This window comes from Patagioenas fasciata, chromosome 25 (genome assembly GCF_037038585.1).
Source record: "Patagioenas fasciata isolate bPatFas1 chromosome 25, bPatFas1.hap1, whole genome shotgun sequence".
In the NCBI taxonomy this organism is placed as follows: Eukaryota; Metazoa; Chordata; class Aves; order Columbiformes; family Columbidae; genus Patagioenas; species Patagioenas fasciata.
This window is the reverse complement of record NC_092544.1, coordinates 6,321,141-6,340,571: the sequence shown is the minus strand read 5'-3', so window position 1 is coordinate 6,340,571 and position 19,431 is coordinate 6,321,141. Positions and strand designations below refer to the sequence as shown.

General features: G+C 47.3%; 1 protein-coding gene across 12 annotated transcripts; it reads left to right on the top strand.

The window, feature by feature from the left end:
* Positions 1-1,944: 1,944 nt before the first annotated feature.
* LOC136112534 (dystrobrevin alpha-like) lies at positions 1,945-19,431 on the top strand. Of its 12 annotated transcripts, XM_071799195.1 has the most exons (11): positions 1,962-2,183; positions 2,560-2,970; positions 3,457-3,597; positions 7,138-7,225; positions 9,727-9,824; positions 11,184-11,297; positions 14,520-14,616; positions 15,937-15,954; positions 17,861-18,019; positions 18,190-18,260; positions 18,803-18,821. In XM_071799195.1, exons 2-9 carry the CDS (start codon positions 2,834-2,836, stop codon positions 17,867-17,869), a joined length of 702 nt encoding a protein of 233 aa, XP_071655296.1. In that variant the 5' UTR covers positions 1,962-2,183; positions 2,560-2,833; the 3' UTR covers positions 17,870-18,019; positions 18,190-18,260; positions 18,803-18,821. The 12 variants fall into 12 exon arrangements, with proteins under 12 accessions (XP_071655292.1, XP_065713351.1, XP_071655291.1 ...); XM_071799190.1 differs by lacking the exon at positions 17,861-18,019 and having other exon boundaries at positions 1,957-2,183; positions 15,538-15,954; positions 18,803-19,431; XM_071799193.1 differs by lacking the exon at positions 17,861-18,019 and having other exon boundaries at positions 18,803-19,431.

Below are 19,431 nucleotides of genomic sequence, written 5' to 3'. Positions count from 1 at the left end.
TTACCAGATGAGGAGCGAAGCCGTTTACTTATCCTGCACTGGACTCTCTTGCCATTAATGGACATGGGTCCTTGGGAAATAAGGAGCAGGACATCAAACCCAGAAAGATGCCCAGCAAAAACCGAAAAACGACAAGTTTGGGAATCGGTGTTGTGAGACTGCTGTCAGTGCACTGCTCACACCATCTCCCAGCTCTCTGTGCATTGGGAGGTTCAGACATTACCAGCTGGGTCTAAAAGCAGCATCTCCAAACCACGCCACGTTTGGGCTGCAGTCAGTACAACTGGGCCATCCCCTGGGACACACTGGGCTCTGGAGCCAAAGCCCAGCTCCCGGGCATTAATGCCAAAACCCCCTCTGTCGAAATGGATGCGACAATGGAGAGCCCAACACCCAACCCTGGATCTTCAACAGGTGGAATTCAAATCCAGGGCAAACACACGTTGCAGGACTTTCTTCTCAATAACTTGTTTTGCAGTACTTCAGGAAGGAACTAAAAGCAGAAATTATAAACGTGGCCTACGTATTCAAAATCAATATAATCCTGATTCAATACGAAAGATGAGTGATCGTCACCCATGACTTTTATGTGTTCCCTGAGTACCCGAGCGCAGTTCACATGAGAAATTCCCACGGTTCAGATGATCATTACCTCTTCTCACCACTTCCAAAAACCCGATATTTCATCTACAGATGTGGCCATGACCCAGAGAGACACATCAGCTTCTACGTTTACATAACAGACGGCTGTATCAAGAAATCAAGGATCCAAAGCACTCTAAGATCTACAGCATTTACCTGTGCATCTGGGGAACACTGGAAGTGGCACTTTTTCCCAGTTCGGCTCATTTTTGCAGCTCCCAATGCCCGCAGAAGGCACCAGCACAAAGCAGCTGGTGCCTCCTGCAGCCGGCCAACTCAACAGAGGCGGTTGCGGCCAGTATAGAATGTTACGTTTCGAAAGTTCCAACTGCTCCTCCAGCTCCTGATGTCACCATCATGGGCCAGGGGACACGTCCAGCTCGGACATCTTCCTTCATCTCCATTGCTTCAGTGTGAATTACAGAAAATCGGGCTATTTCGGAGTCTCCCATCCCAGTGTTTCTTTAACGAGAAATGGAACAAACCCATTTGCCGGGGCTTAAATAATACCCAGCCCCTTGCTGAAGGAGCTGTGGCCTGAGAAACAAACCTTTGATAATGCAAAGACAAAGCTTATTGACCATTTTTTAAGCAAAACCCTTCTGCCCAACATTTTCCTCACTGTAGCTCTTTGCATGGAGGGGTGTTGGGAAGGTGGTTGAAGATTTAGGTTTTATTTCTCATTACTCCACTCAGATTTGATTGGTACTGAATTAATTCCCACTAGCGGAGTCTGTTTTGCCTGTGACAGTAATGGGTGAGCGATGTCTCCCTGTCCTCATCTCGACCCGTGGGTGCTTTGTTTCTCTTCTCTCTCCTGCCCAGCTGAGGGGCAGTGACAGAGCAGCTTTGGTGGGCACCTGCTGTCCAGGCAGGGTCAGCCCAGCACCGCTTCCAAGGTTTATCCCGAGGCGCAGAGCCCGGGAACCACCCGGAGCCCCCTGTGCTGACGGGGGCAAAACCGACACGGCGAGTTCCCCACGGCCCGGGGCCCGGGCATCCCTGCCCCAGCCGGGCGTGCGGCACCGGGCAAGCAGAAAACAGCCCGAGGAACGGCTGCCGGGCCAACGGCACCGACGGCACCGCCAGGGCGCGCTGCCTCAGCCCGGAGCCGAAAACACAGCGGAGCCGCTCTGGAGAGAGAACGGCGCCTGGAGCCCGGGGGTGCCCCAGGCCCGCGGCCGCGCTGGGCGCCTCCGGGAGGGGAGGCCCCCGCCTCGCTGGCGGCTCTGGGGAGGTGCCCCGAGGCCACCGCCCCCGCCCCGCCCCGCCCCGCCCCGCCCCGCCCCGCCCCGTCCCGCCCTCCCCAGCGCTCGGGTGCGTCGCGGGGCTCCTGGCGGGCGGGCGGTCCCGTTCTCCATTTCCCGTGGCGCAGCGCGGGGCGGTGCAGCCGCAGTTCCGCCCGGCGCTGGTCCGGCGTTGGGAGCGGGCGGGCTCGGGTGGCCGGGGCCATGAGGCGGCGGGGCGCGGGGCAGCGGGCGGTGCCGTGTGTGTTCGTGACCGAGGTGAAGGAGGAGCCGTCGGCCAAGCGGGAGCGCCAGGTGGGCGAGGCGGAACGGGGCCGGGGCCGGGGCCGGGCCCAGGGGGAGCCGCTGGGCCGCGGGGAGCGGCGGCGCGGAGCGGGGTGGACAGGCAGCGGCACCGGCCGTGTCAGACCCGCCCGGGCTTTCCCGAAGTGTCCGCGCCTTAAATGCGGGAGAGAAAGATCGTTCGGGAGCCATTGCAGCGCTTCCCTTTTCCCGCCGAGTGCGGGCGGTGCTCCCCCTGGTGTTGAGTTCGCTGCGTCTGGTGCGGGTGCAGTCCCGGCGGGAACGGGGCTGCACTGGCAGCCTGTGTGCAGCCGCTGTGCCGGGCCCGCCCGTGAGCCCCGCACAGACTGAAGCACCTTCTTTCTCGTCTTTCTGTTGTGCTCAAAAGAGTATCAGGAGTGTGATGGAAAAATACTGGAGCCCGGTGTGAGCTGCTTCTCCCGAAGATGTAACAGGCGGTGTCCGGACACACCGGGTGTCATTCGCCGGTCTGCTCCTCATATGGCTTCTTCTCCAGAGCCTTCACCAACCTCTTCTGGACACCCTCCAATAGCTTTATATCCTTTTTATCCTGTGGCGCCCAGAACTGCACCCAGTGCTCCAGGTGAGGCCGCAGCAGTGCAGAGCAGAGCGGGACGATCACCTCCCTGGCCCGGCTGGCGATGCTGTGCTGGATGCACCCCAGGACACGGGTCCCTCTTGGCTCCAGGGACACTGTTGGCTCATGTTCAGCTTGCCATCAACCAGAAAGCCCAGATCCCTCTGCAGAGCTGCTCTCCAGCATCTCGTGCCCCAGTCTGTAAGTACAGCCAGGACTGCTGGCACTAAGAGGGATGCTTGTGGAACCCACTAGTGACGGGTGTCCAACCCAACATGACCCCATTTACTCGAGCGCTTTGAGCCCAGCCCGTCAGCCAGTTGCTCACCCACTGCACTGTGTGTTTATCCAGCTGTGTGCTGGACACCTTGTCCAGGACAGTGCTGCCAGAGACACTGTCAAAGCTTTACTGAAATCCGAAAGCAATTTATTTATTCGCAGTACATATACATTCAAACTTCTGTTATACATGAAAATTCCTGTGAAATAAATTGGGGGAGCACTCTGATTAGAGATTTTTTGGTCTCTGTACGTATTAATTTGAAGTACTCGCTTCATCCCATTCTCCGCTCTACGTATGGTTCTTGTTTCCTTTTCACTTCCGTGTCTTCTTGGCTCTGTTGTCAGAACAGATATACAGAAATCTTTCTACATTGCTGACTAGAATAAATCTCTATGCTCTTTCAGAACCATGCTCAGAAACAGGCTGCCTGTTGTGTGGACCTCTCGGAGCACGGGCCAAATGCTGCCGCCAGAGCCCTCCCCCTTAGGCAGGGTGGCTGCCGGAGGTGATCTCCGGGGACCGGGATTCCCTCATCTCCAGTGTGGGTGAGTGAAATAATTCCTGCAGGATCGCGGGGCTCTGTTTGTTTTTCCTCACTTAGGCAAAGTGAGCGTATTCCGTGCTTAAATATAAGGACATGTATTTTCTTTAGTAATTCCTTGCCAGATTCAGGCAAGTGCACACTTTTCCCGGAGTCAGGGGCGGCTCTGGCGTTGTGTTCGGTGAGCCACGTGTGTGCACACTGTGGATCCCCATTGTTATTATTTGCTGCACCCCAATAACTTCCTGAACTGATACTCAAACCTGTATTTATGTTCTTGGAGAGCTAAAACCCCGTTCTTTACCGGTTAATCTGCTGCACCTCTTTGACCAGAATAAAAGTTTGTTTTGGACCCCGTTGTCTGCCTAAAACTATCGGGGTGCCTCTGTGACACACGGGATGGGGGGGGCACAGAGGACATAGAGGGGACATCAGGGGCAACATGGGGGTGGGGGGACAAAGGGGACCTGGAAGGGATATGAGGGCCACAAGGGGGGACACGTCCCCCACTTTTCCCCCCTGCACCACAATTTAACCCCCCCAGTTTCCTCTGGTTTATAGAATCCCCAGATAACTTGCATTGGAAAAGACCTTTAAGATCATCGAGTCCAACCATTCCCCCGATGCCCAACTGGAGTTGAAATGCCCGTCGCCAATTTCCCACAAATCCCTTTGGGCCTCAAGCATTTTATTCCCCCCGAGCGACCCCTGCATGAAACACCCGGATGCTCAAGTTCTCGCGTTTGCAGCAAAATCCCCATTTTGCCCCTTTTTTGTTTCTCAAACTGGGATGAACATCCTGGGCTCTTCTCAAATGCAAAATACTGGGGGTTTCGCTGCCCTCTGGGCTGGACTTTGCTGCTGCTTAATGGGGATAAACTTGGCATTTTTATTAGTGTGAATTTCCTTAACTGGGGTCTTCCCTACGATCTTAATGGAGGTAAACTCAGCTTTTTTATTAGTGTGGATTTCCTTAATTGGGATCTTCCCTATGATCTTAATGGGGTTAAACTCGGCTCCTTTTCGGAGTTATTGTCAGAAATTCCAGGTGTTTTGGTGAGAAAAGCTGCGCTTAAGCCGGGCTTAGCTGCGCCAGCAGAAGAGGGACCGCAGGGTCGGCCGCTGTCTCGGCTGATTCGTCCTGGTGGTGAGGAGGAGCATGGTCTGACCTGCCAGGGTGCGGGTGGAGGGGTCGGGGTCCCGCTCCAGGATCCTGAGGGCTGGAGGGAGAGAACCGGAGCCGGGATGAACCCCCCATGTCTGCGGAGACACCCCCGGTGTCCCCCCGAGCCGGCCCGACCGGCCAGGAGACAGCGGCTGTGCAGGAATGCCCAAAAGCGGCCAATTAGCCCCTTGTTTTGGGCGGAAAAGCCCCCCAAGGTCATTGAGTCCATTAACCCAACCCCAGCACTGAAACGTCCCCAAGAACCTCGTCTGTTCGCCCCTCCAGGGATGGCGACTCCAGCACTGCCCTGGGCAGCCTGTTCCAACGCCCCACAGCCTTTGGGGAAGAAATTACCCCCAATTTCCAACCTCAACCTCCTTCTCCAGCCCCTTCCCCAGCTCCGCTCCCTCCTCTGAGCTCACTCCAGCTCCTCAAGGGTTTTCTTGGCGTGAGGTGATCCCAACACCCCAGGGGCCACCATTTGAGCCCTGAGGTGATTCTGGCACCATTTTGAGCCCTGAGGTGATCTTGGTGCCCCTGGGGGCAGCATTTTGTGTTTTGAAGTGGTTTGAGGTGATCTCGGTTCCCCTGGTGCCGTCGTTTTGAGCCCTGAGGTGATTCTGGCACCATTTTGAGCCCTTGAGGCGTGGCGCTGACCTTACAAACCTTGAGGTTGTAAGGAACATATGGATTTTACCTATTTATCTACAATGTCGGGCACACGGAGAATAATTTCACCTAATACGTGTGTATTTTACAGTAGCTGTGAGCTTGGTTAAATACAGTAAAGTGTTAGGTATTCATGGCAGTTTTAGGAGCGCCTGTACATATTCATACCCTGTCCCTGAGAAGGCCGTTCTGATTACAATGAGTTCAGGAGACCATTTCCAGAGTCTCCACCTCCGGCTCCTCCTGGTTGCGGCTGCGCAGTGATCGTGACCCCGGGTCCTCTTCTCTGTACGCGGTCACCGTTGGTCCAGTGTGATGAGTTGGTTGGGTCTCAGCCTGCTGAGCTGGTTAAACTGGCGTATCTCCTGTCCTGTGCCCAGGTTTCTGTTATCTGGTTCACCCAAGGATGCACCAAGGATTATTATCTGTGCAAGGCGTCAGCGAACTCCTGTTTCTCGTACAATAAGTTACACAGAGCTAAGCAAGCCTATGTGGGTTAAGGCGTTAGCTCTCTGTTGGCTCTTTAGTGATGTGGGGTAGGTTTAGTTCTTTCAGAGTTAATTAGTTAATTGTCAATCCCCTGTATCATTCCCCCTTTTCTAACAGGTTAGTAAGTTCTGTTACTGATATGATTATTCTTTATCCAATGTCTTTACAAAATACCTATTAGATTCTTGCTCCTGCCTTAGTTGATGTTTCTTCCAGTTGCTCCAAGTGTCCCGGCACTCTGGCAACACCACAGGGAACACCTCATCGTCATACAGACCAGTATCCCTGAAGCTGATATTCCCACTAAAGCTCCAAATAAGGATCGTAACCAGGTTAAGTTGGGAAGCCAGGAAGTGAGGCCTTCCCATAAATTAGAGAATCCCCCTGTTGTATTGTCTCTGGTAACTAGATGGAGGATCCGAGAGTGTTCCCGTATCTTTTGAATATCTGTTTCTACCCGTTTCTCCTGATTAATATATGAACAACAGCTTTGGTTTATCACCACACAAACTCCTCCTTCTTTTGCAGTCAGGAGGTCCAGGACCATGCGATTTTGTAGGACTATCTTGCTTAGTGATGACATCTCTTCCTGGAGCCCCTGAAGAGCAGCCGTAGTGACATTTTTAATTTCCTAGGTTGTGGATGGTATATTTCCTATGGCTTTTTCTAGTTCACTATCTCCTAGTTGAGGAATAAACCATCTGGCAAAACTCTGAAATCCAGAGGGCCTCTTTACAAGAGGTTTATTCGGCACTGAACACGTTTTTCTCCATAACGTCCTAACAATACCTGGGGGTGGGTATGAATGGTTAAACACCTTTTCTTGAGGTACTGTGTATCCGCCTGTACAATGGCCTTGCCAGTTATCAGGTGGACTTAATTTGTCAGTATTTTCTATAGTAAATTACTTATAAAGTGAAGGTTTGTAGAATAAGCAAGTCATGAAGACCACACTGATGCCTCTATTGCAAAAATTTCACGGGAGACTGGCACGTCCGAGACTTTTCTCACCAGTGGTGACACAATTTTAAGGCTATCGGGGGACATTCATTACCCTCCCACTTCTCCCCTTTGCTCAATTAACACCTGCCATTGTTAATTTGGTGACATTTTGCTTCTGAATTCTGTGATGGGGGCGGTGTGAGCAGGCAGTGTGACAGAGCAATGGTCATTTTTATCCCGTGTTAACGTCTTCCCTCCTTCCCCTCCAATCCTGAGCAGCGTGCTCGACAGCGCAAGTCGCCTGGATGAAGAACATAAGCTGATCGCCAGGTACGCAGCAAGGCTGGCAGCAGAAACTTCTTCATCAGTAAGTGTTTTAATTAAAGGAAGGAACTTCCCTTCTGTCATGTTCCAGGGGCTTGGCAAGATCGGGGAAATTACATCTGACAGTCTTAATGATTAATTTTCCCTATCCTTTTCAACAGATGCTGTTATGCTTTGGTAGTAATACTATTATGCAGTCCATTTAAACCAAAGCATCCACTTATTAATGCATATAATCTATATACTAATGCAATGGTATTTAAACAACTACAGCAAAGGGAATCTGACATCTTGAACTCAGGAAAGACTAGAAAATATTGTCTGGACTAGCTTGGGTTAAAAATGAATGATTTACTGGAGTGGAAAAATGGGGTGGTGAATCCATTTTACTCTTTAGTTCAAATATCACGGCCGCTGGGGCCCTAAGTGCTGAGGGTTTTGAAGAATGATCTCCAGCAGGATGACTGTGATGACCCCTGCGTTAGCCCTGGCTCCCATCTTCATTTCAGAGCAATGATTGTTCTATTCTATGTATCCCAAGATAAAAGGTGATGACAGGCTAAAACCTCACTAACTATATTCAGGAATAAGAGAGAATGAAGGAGGGACCCGATGGAAGTATATAAAATCTTAAATGGCATAAATAAGGTCAGCCTAGTTACTTTTTTCCTGTCTCAGGAAATTTGATAGAACAAGGGACCATAAATGATGGTCAAGTGAAAAGCAGCAGGTCCAGAGTGCCAAGAAGCACATTTTCACACTGAGATTTACACTGCAGGGTCAGTTGAAAGGGCAAAATCAGGCCCCGCTCTTCATGTAAAAGCACTGAGTCACCTTCATCCCAAGGGCAGGAGGTAAGGACAAATCTGTGGTCCCGTGCACCCCTCCGCTGTGGAGGATTTCACATTGCCTGTGGCTGCAGGGGAAGAGAGGGGCGCTCTGGTCTGCCGGCCCAGCCCAAATCAGTCCCTTCCAGAGGTGTGACACAGTGACTCAAATTTAAGGCAACCTGCAGGTGAAGGTCCCATTTCTGAAGGGCAATAATCCTTTATGGGAACAAGTTATCCCATTAATAATGTCTCTGGGTAGAAACTAGTAGAAAACAGTTCTATATAACATGTGTCTGTGATATGGGGGAAAACTTAGGAAACAATATTTAAGTAACTTTTAATTAGAGCTGGTTTGAAGGAATATACTGAATTTCTTATTGCCATCCGTCTGTGCTATTTAAGCAAAGGAGACAGAAGGAAAAGAGAATGTTTCTGTATACAGAATCTTTCGAATCACAAGAGTCACACTGCATTAGGAGCACAGTGGAAATTTGTAAAGCTTTGCTGATGGCCGTTCTGTTTTCTGGGGAACAAAATGTACTAATAACCCTGACCATTCAGAATAAAGGTCTCAGTTCCCTCTGTATCAGTCATTATATCCACCAGAATGTATCGGTTTTTCCTTATGCACTGCTCTGCTTCCCTAGGGTTGGAGTGTTAATGGGAAAATGTACCTGGAGCAGAAAGAGTAGCCAGTGGTGACAAGCACGATGTGCTGTCCTTTGCCCACAGACAGTGGTGGCACAGGTTAGCACTGAGATGGATCTTCATCCTTTCTGAGGGTTCCTTCTTGCAAGGTGCCACCTCCTGGAGGAGGAGGTGCCTGGCATCACGTAAAATTGGGCTCCAGAGTTACACTTCACGGGGCTCTCATGGTGAGAAACACTGGGATCAATCACAGCAGTAACACAGCAGAGTATTTTCCAATGTCTGATTCTTTCAGATTGGAGCTAGAAATGAATGGGTATCTTTGATAGCTGTGAAAATGTGGATGTCTTGCTCTGCATTGCCATTGATACAATACTGAAATACAGGAGTGTGAACAAACCAATATTTGGTTGTTGCTGATAAACATGAAAAAAGAGCATAGTCCAATGAAACTGTAGTAAACACTACCTAGTTTGGTAATAGTTTATTTAACACTGAATTTTATTGGGAGGAAAAGGGTTCTGCTCTACCTGGAGGACTGGGGAAAGAGCTTTCCTGAGGTATCACCAGAGCGTGTGGGAAAACTTGGCCTAGTGGGCCACCCAGCCAGACTCAAAACGGAGTCCAGCTTTCAGATGGAAAGCAGAACTTTCAAGAGAAGGAACCATCGCTGCACTGGAAACACATCCTCTTCTTTTTGGAGAGGAACACTGGTTTTTGCTTCGTGGTATTCCTCTTGACTGTACAATCAAAATGAAGAGCCGTATTGCAGCAACTGCCTGCAGCAGTGGCTTTGCCTTTTACAGTTGGTTCAGAGGAAGCTCCTTGAAGCAATGAATGGCAGGATGGTAAGCACTGAGTCTTGTTTACTCTCGCACTTACCCTGCTTTTACCAGCAATGGAGCCGTACTGGCATGAGCACAACATGGGTGCTCTTTTTTTGGTGTGGGCGAGCCTGGTACTGCGTTTTCTGCAGGTAAGGAGGTTTCGCAGACCAGATCTGTGTTGAACCCAGGGGTGCCCATTGGCTTTTCCTCCTTCAATGCAGCCTTTTCTTTTACAGCAGCAGCAGGGTCAGCAGAGAGGGGCGTCAGACATCTCCTTCACCGTTGATGCAAACAAGCAACAGAGGCAGCTGATTGCAGAGCTTGAAAATAAAAACCGGTAAGCGTCCATAAAGCACCTGGTTTTGTTCAGACCCATCTATTGTATATATTTGTTTTACCACCTACATTGTTACCACCTCCTTCTGTGCTATGTGCTAACGCATGTACATATACTTCTTGCTGCAAAAAGCAGAGGGCACAAAAAGGCCCACAGAATAGGACAAAGGCTTTGAAATCCACAGCCACCCAGTGTTTTAATGAGTGTACTGCTCAATGGTTTGATATAACCGTTGATACTTTACTGTTTGCAGCTGCTTGTTTAGAGTTTAAAAAAAAAGCCTGTCCTGTTTCAAAAACCAGATTAACTTTGAATTAAAGCCTCTGTAGCTCTATAACATGAAATGATAAAAGGATCGGTCACACTGGTAATGTTATGCTGCCCTGCTTTTACTTGTGGAAAAGGTGAGTAAAGCTCTCCAGAACACAGTCTGTCTGGGAAGGGCTTGCAGAAAGGTTAGCAGCAAGTTAGGCTGCTGATCAAGGGAGACACTGGGTACAAATGTGACCGAGACCGAGGGAGAGTGTGCAGGAGCAATAGGCCAGCCCAGCCCAAAAAGGAGTGACGCTGGTTTGTCAGCACAGAGGATCTGCCCTGGGCATCAGGCCGCCTGGTGCCGTGAAACGTGTGTCAGCAGAGCTCTGCCTGCACTGCCGGACTGTGAAACAGAGGCCAGCCCAGACCAGAGGGTTTCCCGCTCCAGACTCTGCTCTGCCTTCTGTCCCCGTGTGATGAGCCACCAGCTCCAGTCGCCATTTGTCTCTCATAGTTCGCGGCTGCCTCCTGGCCGTCTGCTGTCCGGCACGCTCTGAAGAAGAGAAGAAATACACAAAGGTTGAAACCTGCTGCTGCAAAGCTTTTTATGAGCCTTTTGACAGCACTGCAGGGCTGGCCAGCCCGTCATAACAAGTCCTGTTAAAGGGCTTCTCTGCAAATTGTTGACTTCTCTCAGTTCTCTGGATACACTAAAAGTATATTTTTAAGTGCAGAATATTTTCTCCGATAATCAAGAGGTGCCAGATACTCTTTTAGTTTTAGTTTTAGTGATCCTTGAAATGTTCATGGGGAAGAAGTAGAGGGAGCAATATAAGCATATTGCTGCTTCACTTCTACCTCTGATTTTTGGGGGTCTTGAAGAAATATTTCACTTCATGGTGAAATCCTAGAAGTTTATTTTACAAGTCTGCAGAGACCTGTCCCAGTGCCAAGGGCTTCTTTTGTTTGTTGGAGCCCAGTCATTAAATCCATGTTGATGAAGAGCTACATACAGTCATACTTGTTCTCCTCTTGCGATGTCCAGAGAGCTGGTTTTGTGGAAAATTACTGACTTGTGGTCTTCTCCCTGTTCCCCTCCCCGAGAGAAATCCCACAGGAGATCCAGAGGCTGCGACTTGGACATGAGCAAGCACCTCAGCCCACACCAGAGAAGGCACAACACCACCCCACGCTCCGTGCAGAGCTCCGTCTCCTGAGGTCAGTCCACAGCAGTGAAACCTCCAGCCAGGACTGGGGACAGCCGGTTGTTCTCAATGAGAGAAGAAACAAGAGATGAGCCCAGCTTATGGCTTTGGGGGCTTTTTAAAAGTAAATAACACAATGTGCATTTTCTTCTCCATCTCAGTGCAGACTGTAGTCCTAAAAGCAATTGAAGTTATGCTTTGAACAGCATGCATGAGGAATCTCACATATTAGTCACTTACATTAAATTAAATACGTGCATTAGTGTTTGCAGTTAGGCCCTTAGGTCATTTGGAATAGGTTCCCACAGCCCAATCCAAATACCATTAATTACATGGAGAAAAATGTTCTGTCAGAACCAATGCTTCTACAAAGACATCTCGTTTATGCTGAAGTAAATACAGAGCTATGTGAAGACACAGCCAGAATCAGAAGCTAATTTTTGGAAATTTCCCCCATGTGTTGAGCTCTAAGGAGAGGTCAGTTCTCTTCATGGTGCAAAACCAGGCTGCAGAACGATTCTCCTGTCGCGTGGGAAGCGAGGAGCGATGGCATCTGCAGCAGCTGGAGATTTAGAGGATCATTTCTGCAGTTATCTCACCAAGTTAAAAACATCGATATAGATGTGTCTGCATGTTAATTAGGATACTCTGCATGGATATACTATTTGCCACGGGTATCACATTGAAGAACAATTATCATTGGCCCAGATCCGTAGGCTCCCTGCAAGTCCTCAGGTTCATCTTGTGAGAGCCAGACAGAGAATCCAATAAGAACTATTCAGAACACTTTGTGCGAATAGAGAACAGAGTGTAAGCACTTTCTTTCTAGGGAAACAATGCTAGGTTCAATTTTATCCCCCCACCATAGAGCGGTTCTCTCATGAGAAGACTGAAGAGCATTTTTGACCACGTAGCCACTTCTCACACAAGTAATGTTTTAGTGATGTGACTCGGAACCAAAGGAAATTGCCATAAGAAATTGTGGTAGGTTTTTTTTTTACAATCGCTGTGTAGATTTATTATTGAATTTTCCACACTGAAATACTTTTCTGTTTCGGAAATAATTACATTTGCTTTCCAATCTGAAGACAAATCAGCCTCTTCAGTTCTATAAGTGATTTTAGTCTGTAATTACTCCTAGATACCTACAGGCAAGTGGCATTCTGTGAGAGATATAGAACTGGCTGTGATGAAAATGTGTACACTACATAAAATATACCAATAATGTAGCTCCTGTGCATCAACCCTGAAGTCTGTTTTAAGCAGGTTTAGGAGATTAGCTTTGGACATAGTTGAAAAATTTTTAAAAATTCAAATTAATGGACAGTGTTAGAGGACTGAGTGCTTAATGTTTTGCTCTTTTCGATTTCGCTACACAGATTAAAAGCATAATAACCTTATTTGAATTCCCTGACGTGGGATGTCCTCAGGGCAGTGATGCCGAGTTCCTCAATTATGATATCTTTTCTGATTTAATATGCAGTGTCAGAGTCAGCAAATAACTTCAAATCTGTGGTTCTGCACTGCTTGCATAGCTTCTAAAACATTCACCATTTAAAAGGCAAAAGATTGGCTTTTGATTTACTGCAGAATTTTGACACCACCTCAAATTCCTGAACGCTGAAGATGACATGAGGCTGTTCTTGTCATGTGTAAAACAGCAGGACTCAGCAGGACTCAGAACAGCAACTGATTTACAGCTCTTACCCCATAGATTCTTGGACCTTGGTGCATTTAGGGCACTAGAGCAGTTTAGTTTGTATAAGAAATGCTGGAATCTTGATGTTGTGGGTGCCTGTCCGAGCATCTCTCACTGGCTCCTGTAGCGGTGCAGACTCACTGAGATGAGGTTCTGACCACAACCTTCCTTCACATCCCCAGTGCTGTCTTGGAGACAGGTTGGAAAGCCCATTATCTCCAGTAACTTACTCTGGAGTGTAACTGGAGAAACAAGTCAGGAGAGCTGTCTGTACATTGCACGCTGCTTAGGTTCTCTGTCCTGGTAAAATCAATCTAAACACAGCAGAGCTCTGTGCTAGGACCTGCCACATTGAATTACATGGAGAGGGTATCTTGGTTTTATTAGCAGTTTTCTTCAACTCAGTTGCCTTTGTACAGTTCATGGCATTTGCAGCCATTACGTGCCTGGAAGAGAAAAGCCAGGACAGGCAATTTGTAGCAGAAAATAGAGAAGTCCTCCAGAAGAGTAAATACAACCCAGCAGTGTTACTATATGATCCTATTGAGAGACAGAGGTGAGAGATAGCACACATGAGCAATCCTGTATAAATCACTGGGTTTTTTTATTAGTAACTGCTCAAAATTGGGGTTTCATATTTCCTAAATATTGGAAATGCATTTAGTCTTGTTGACCGCGGTGGTTTTTTGTTTAGGATTAAATTGTTAAATTTTACAGGTAGTACAAGACTAACAGCATAATGGTTTTATGTTATTTGCAACACAGGAATATATAAAATATACCTAATATGTGTATTTTTCACCAATAATGTTGTTACTTACATCATAGCTTCCAGGATGCAACAATTTAGTGATTGAACACGTGCAAGTGCACAGTGGAGCTGTGCAGAATCAGAGCTGTTCCCATGTGTGTGGGCACACTCTGGCTGTCACACTGGGGATGGCTCAGTGTTCACATTGTCACAGGACCATCGCTGGAATCCGAGTCCAAAGAGCTGTTTTCAAGCAATTCTGTCTCCACCATGTGACACTCTTACTCTTGCTTTCAGACAAAAAACAGGAGCAAAAGCAGATCACTGTGGTTTTCTGGCTGAATTTCTGAACTCTCTTAGCTCCTCTCATGTCTGGCTCTGTTCAGTGCCTCTGCTGTAATTTCCTGTCCTTTAGGCCATGGCTTTAATTTCTTCTGACAGCTGGGGAGGTTATTGATGAGAGAGATCCAAAGAAAAAAACTGCCAGGCATTCCCACAAGGGAATAGAACACAAATTTGTTTAAACCTCATTTGCTCTTTGGAGGAGGGGCTGTGTCAGGGTCTCTCTTTTTCCCAATCACTATATTCAGCCCCGTGAATATTCTCACAGGGAGCTCCCTGGCTTTCCTATACCCGTTTCTAAGCACTATACTGAACTCCTACTGTGTGTTTGCTTTCCTGCGGTCTAGAGGCGTATACCTCATGGTCGGGCTGGCGAAATGATGCAGCTAAAAGCTGATCATGCTGTGAGGGGTAAGCTCTGATCAGATCTGCTCGTTTCTCAGGCCGCGGAAGGAGGAGCTGGAACAGAGAATGTCTGCTCTCCAGGAAAGCCCGAGGGAGCTCATGGTTCAGTTAGAAGGCCTCATGAAACTGCTGAAGGTAAGGAGCTCCACCTGATACTGCAGAGGAGAACAGGCAGAGTGAAGCGAGAGAGGAGAGGAGGGAGATATGACCAGAGAATTAATACAATCCTTTCAGTAATATTGCAGCATAATGCAGTACAATCTTGCTTTGCTCTTGCAGAAGGATTTGGCCACATCTCTGGATTTCAGGCTAGCAATCTCTGCATTGGCCATTCAGCAACGTCCAAACAGAAAACATTTTTGTAGTCCAGTTTCAGCTGGTTTTGGAGTTTTCTCTGTTGAGGACATCAAATACAAAACAACAGAACAAGAGATTCTGTGATTCTGTGAAAAGAAACAAGATGACATGTAGAACCAGATAACTAATAACTGTGAGAAAAAGAACTCCGCCCTGTATACTGTTATCTGCTGTAGCTGACAGTATACAAAATTGCTTTGACTTTCCTTTAACTTTGCCTGTTCAGTTGCTGGTTCTGTCATAGGTGCCATTTGACAACCACACCTAACTCTGTGGTCTTAGAAACGCTTTCTCAAGAACACTTGGTCATTTTCAAAAATACAGAAATAACAGATGAACAGATGAAATATGCCTCAACAAAGGATCTCAGCCAAAAATGAAGGTATCAAGAAGCATGTGCATTTTTAAGACAAACTATGGTAAGATGGAAAATGTGTTTTATTTGCAGAATCCAGCCCTATTCCAACCTGACGTGCCTCAGGACAGGTGATGCCAGGAATTCACATTGGGAGAAAGTGTTCTGAATAGCATAAGAGTTTGGTTTTTTGTTGGCCATGCCAGATAAAATGAGTGCATGGAAATTCAGCACAACTTGAGCCAAACGTGGCTCTGATAAAAGCAGAAAGAATTTTGCTGAAATCCATTTAGCAACATGTATTTGCATCAAAGGATGAGTTTGACCCCTTATGTCATTTGCAGCTTCTCAGGCACAGACTTCTGCAGCCACAGTGCAGGCGTTGGTGGCACCTGAGGAGCGGAGCCCAGGGAGCAGCCAGCAGGTTTTGTGGGGCTGGGAGCAGACAGGACACTTGTCACTCTGCCTATGGAGTGCTGCAGTGCTACAAGGAGCAGTCAGGGCAGCCTGCTCGCGTTGCACTGTCTGGACAAAGAGAATTTAGGGTAGGAGATGACGGTAGCTTTCTGCACTCTTTGTGCTGTCCTGGTGTTTCAAAGGGTGCGGGGGAGGAACCACAGCCTATTCACACAGCTTCAACTATCTCAACTATAGCTTTAGCCTCATAGTCCAAATCTGGCTTTGTTTTCTGTTCTTCACTTACCTCCTGGCTAATCTCTTGTGCTGATCCTCTTTTTCTTTAGGAAGAAGAACTGAAACAGGTAGTAAGTTACCTCCTGTTGGAGGCCTCACTAACTCCTGAATGTGATTGTGTTCGTGTGATTTATTTTAATTCCCTTGCTTGAAATGTACGTGTTTTCTTTTGACCAAAAGAATATTTTGCAATTCTTTCACACATTGTTTTGAAGTATCTTGGAGCAATTTTCTAAACTAAACATCTTAGCCCTCTAGAAAGTGAGTCCTGTCTACAGGGAGTCGTGATCTTTTTTCATACTCCTCTAAATAAGAGCACGTAAGATATGGAAACCGCCACCCAAATGTAGTGAAATCAACCTAGAAGATGAATTAAGTAATATTTCTACCATAGGTAACATTTTGAAAATGTAATGAGAATTTTGGAACCTTAAGAAAAATACAACTGAGTTCTAGTCAGAGCAGGACAATGAGTTTGAAAGCCCACTTTATCCAGAAAAAGTCAGGGCATGTGCACATCTTCTGAAGTTGGCACTCATACTGACTGTCCCGTGAGTCTTCAGGAAAACCATGGAGTTGCTAAATGCCTTCTGCAACCTAGAATTAAAGGGCAAGTGTTTATGTTACTAGTGATAAATTTTAGAAGATTTCATTGGTTTAGAGCTTTTTAGGATTGAAATGGATCCTTGAAAGATATTGGGCTAAAAACACCCACACTTTTCACACAGCAGTCTGATTTATGAGTCCAATAAAAATATTTCATTTTAACAAAATACACCTCATCTTGCTTTCATCGGCAGAAGTGCCACCACAAGTCTGGTGTGTTCCGTCTATGGTAGAGCGTGCAGAGTTTGTGGGTAATGCTCACCTTCATAAAACGAACATTCCGGCTGATTTCAATTTAATCAATCTGTTGTACCAAAAAAAAAAGCGACCAAACATTGCCTCTGTATAAGGACCATCTTTATTGTTCTGCATAACGGTATTAAAAGATCTTCCATTCACAAAAGAGAAGTTTCCGATGTGATAAAGAGTTTCCCTACCGTATAAAGTGTTAACTGGGCAGTGTAAGTGAAAGCACATTTTCGGGTCATTATGAGATAGGATTTTTTTCTTCTGAGAGCAGTAACCTCACTGAATACCAGGTGGTAGCGCTCAGGAATTACTCCCACAATTTCCATGAAATGATGCCCATTACGCTGTGCCATTTCATGGTCTGTTGAGAGAAACAGGGTTAAATTAGTTTCTGGACGAATTCAGTTGGCATGAGCAGCCTGGCAATTCATCTGATGCTTATGGACTTTCTATTTCTCTCCTGCCCTTGCTTGGGAAAGGATAACGAGTTCTTCACATCCGTGTGGTTTGGTGAGGCTGAGACTTTCCTGTATTGCCATCCCAGCTGAGCTCGGCAGAGGCAGCAGCGGGCTAAAGCTCTTCTAAAGCCAGCGTTCATTTCCAGCGTTTTATTTTAAGCGTGCATGACCGTTGACAGTGGGAAGTCTTTTCTTGTCTAGAAAGGGTTAACTTAAAACTCATAGTGGGTTGACTAGGGACGGTGCATGAAACAAAATACGTGGAAGTTTTCCTAAGAGGCGTGAGAACATTGGCAGCTGCAACCAAATACAGCATAAAAGCTGAAGCCACACGCGTGTCCGTGATGGCTGCGGTAACTGCCCTGTTCTCACCAGTGGGACTGCCGAGCTCTGGGAGCAGTTCAGTGCTCCATTTCTTTGCTGAGATTACCAGGAAGTCGCTCCTGGTTATCTTAGCAGGTTTCAGGCCATTAGCACTGGCCTGTGAAAACCACGTTCCTCCTGATAACCACCAAGCAGGAATGCAATCCTAAGAGCACTCCATTCCCGCCAACTGGGGCTGAGGTGGATCTGGATGAATAAAATACAGAGTCTTTCAAAAAGATGGACCCAGTTTCAACAAAATTGGAAAACACTTCATTTCTCCCCTCCTCCCCCACAGGCACATTAAACGAGTTCACGCTGGATTTCATCTTCCAGGCCTGGTCTGCTGGTGTCACCACACAAATGCAAGCTGGATGGCAATGAATAATCTCCACATATCTGGCACTGTGGTTGAATGAAGCATGAGAGGAGGCGTCTGCTCCTGCATGCAGCAAAAGTAAATGAGGCCATTCTGCCGAGGACTCCTCTGCACGTGTCCCTCGTGAGGACTTTGATACCCCGAAGTATCACAATGGCAGCTTTCAGCAGGGTTAGAACTGTTTTCAACAGGAAAACATGTGTCTGGTGAAGAATATTAACACCGTGTTTTGTCTGTCTCTGTTTCAGGTGCAAGACGAAACTTGAGAAATGATTTGCTGGTGGCAGCAGATTCAGGCACCAACACCATGTCTTCTTCGGTAAGAGAACTAAATTCTGGTGAGTATGGCTAATGGGGGTGGGTACTCTCCACATGGACATTTCCCACGTATTTGAAAAAATAGGAGGTAGGAAAATATGAACCAACAAAAAAATCGTGTAATGTATCTTCAAAGCTTTTTATGCTTTTAGAAGGAAAAAAAAAGCCTAAATAACAGCTTCAGGAATCCAGCAGTTGTGAAAGCCGTGGATGTAGAGGTGCAGCTGGGTACGCTGAAAAGCTTTGAGAAGCTTGTGCTTCTACATGTAGTGAGATTTCACTCTTTAGAAAGTTCGTTCAGTATGGAACATATAGGACCCGTTGCAATGTGCAGTCTGTAGTCTTCTCATAAAAACATCCGACCTAGTAGCCCAGACAAGCAAAAGCTTCACTATTCTGGCTTAGCACAAGAAGAAAACTGTGAGCTCTGCAGATATATGTAGAATAATATACAGTTATTCGCTATGAGGAGGTGGCAAATAGGCAAGTGTACTTACTCTCGTGAAAGTTAAATGGAACCGTGTGTTTCCTTTTGCTTCACAGAAGTGGGCAGCGAGACAGAAAGCAATGTGGATTCTGAATTTGGTCGGAGTCACTTTGATGACCTCGTCCCATCCCCCAGGTCCGAGAAGGCTTTCCTGGCACAGATCCATGCCCGGAAGCCAGGGTACGTCCACAGCGCTGCTGCCACCGGCTCCCTCCGCAGTGACACGTGGGTACCTGCTCAATTCGCCACCCCAGCCTCTTTATTTTCATTGAAAACAATATGCAGCATGTAGTATTTTCTCTTCCTGTCAACTATATTTGATTACCAAAGAAAATGCGTAAATCCAAGCGAGGACAGCATCATGGTTAGATGGCAGCGAGCGCTGTGAGCAATAACGGCCAGGACTGGCGTTGCCCTCCGGAACAAGGTGTCACATCCAGCCTGGCACACTCGGGCAGCAGGAGGCTGTGGGACAGCTGTGCGCCCTCATGTGCCCTGCAGTCCTGTTCCATGCTTATCCAGACAGAGGAGCCTGTTCAAGTCCACTGAACACGGAGCTTGTGTTGATACACATGCTCGTGAAAAATAGAGAAAAATAACTGTTTTCAAGAAACAAAAACCCACCTGAATTAGTTGGAATACAATATATGCAGTTTTCGTTAAAATAAAGACAAAATATCAAAAA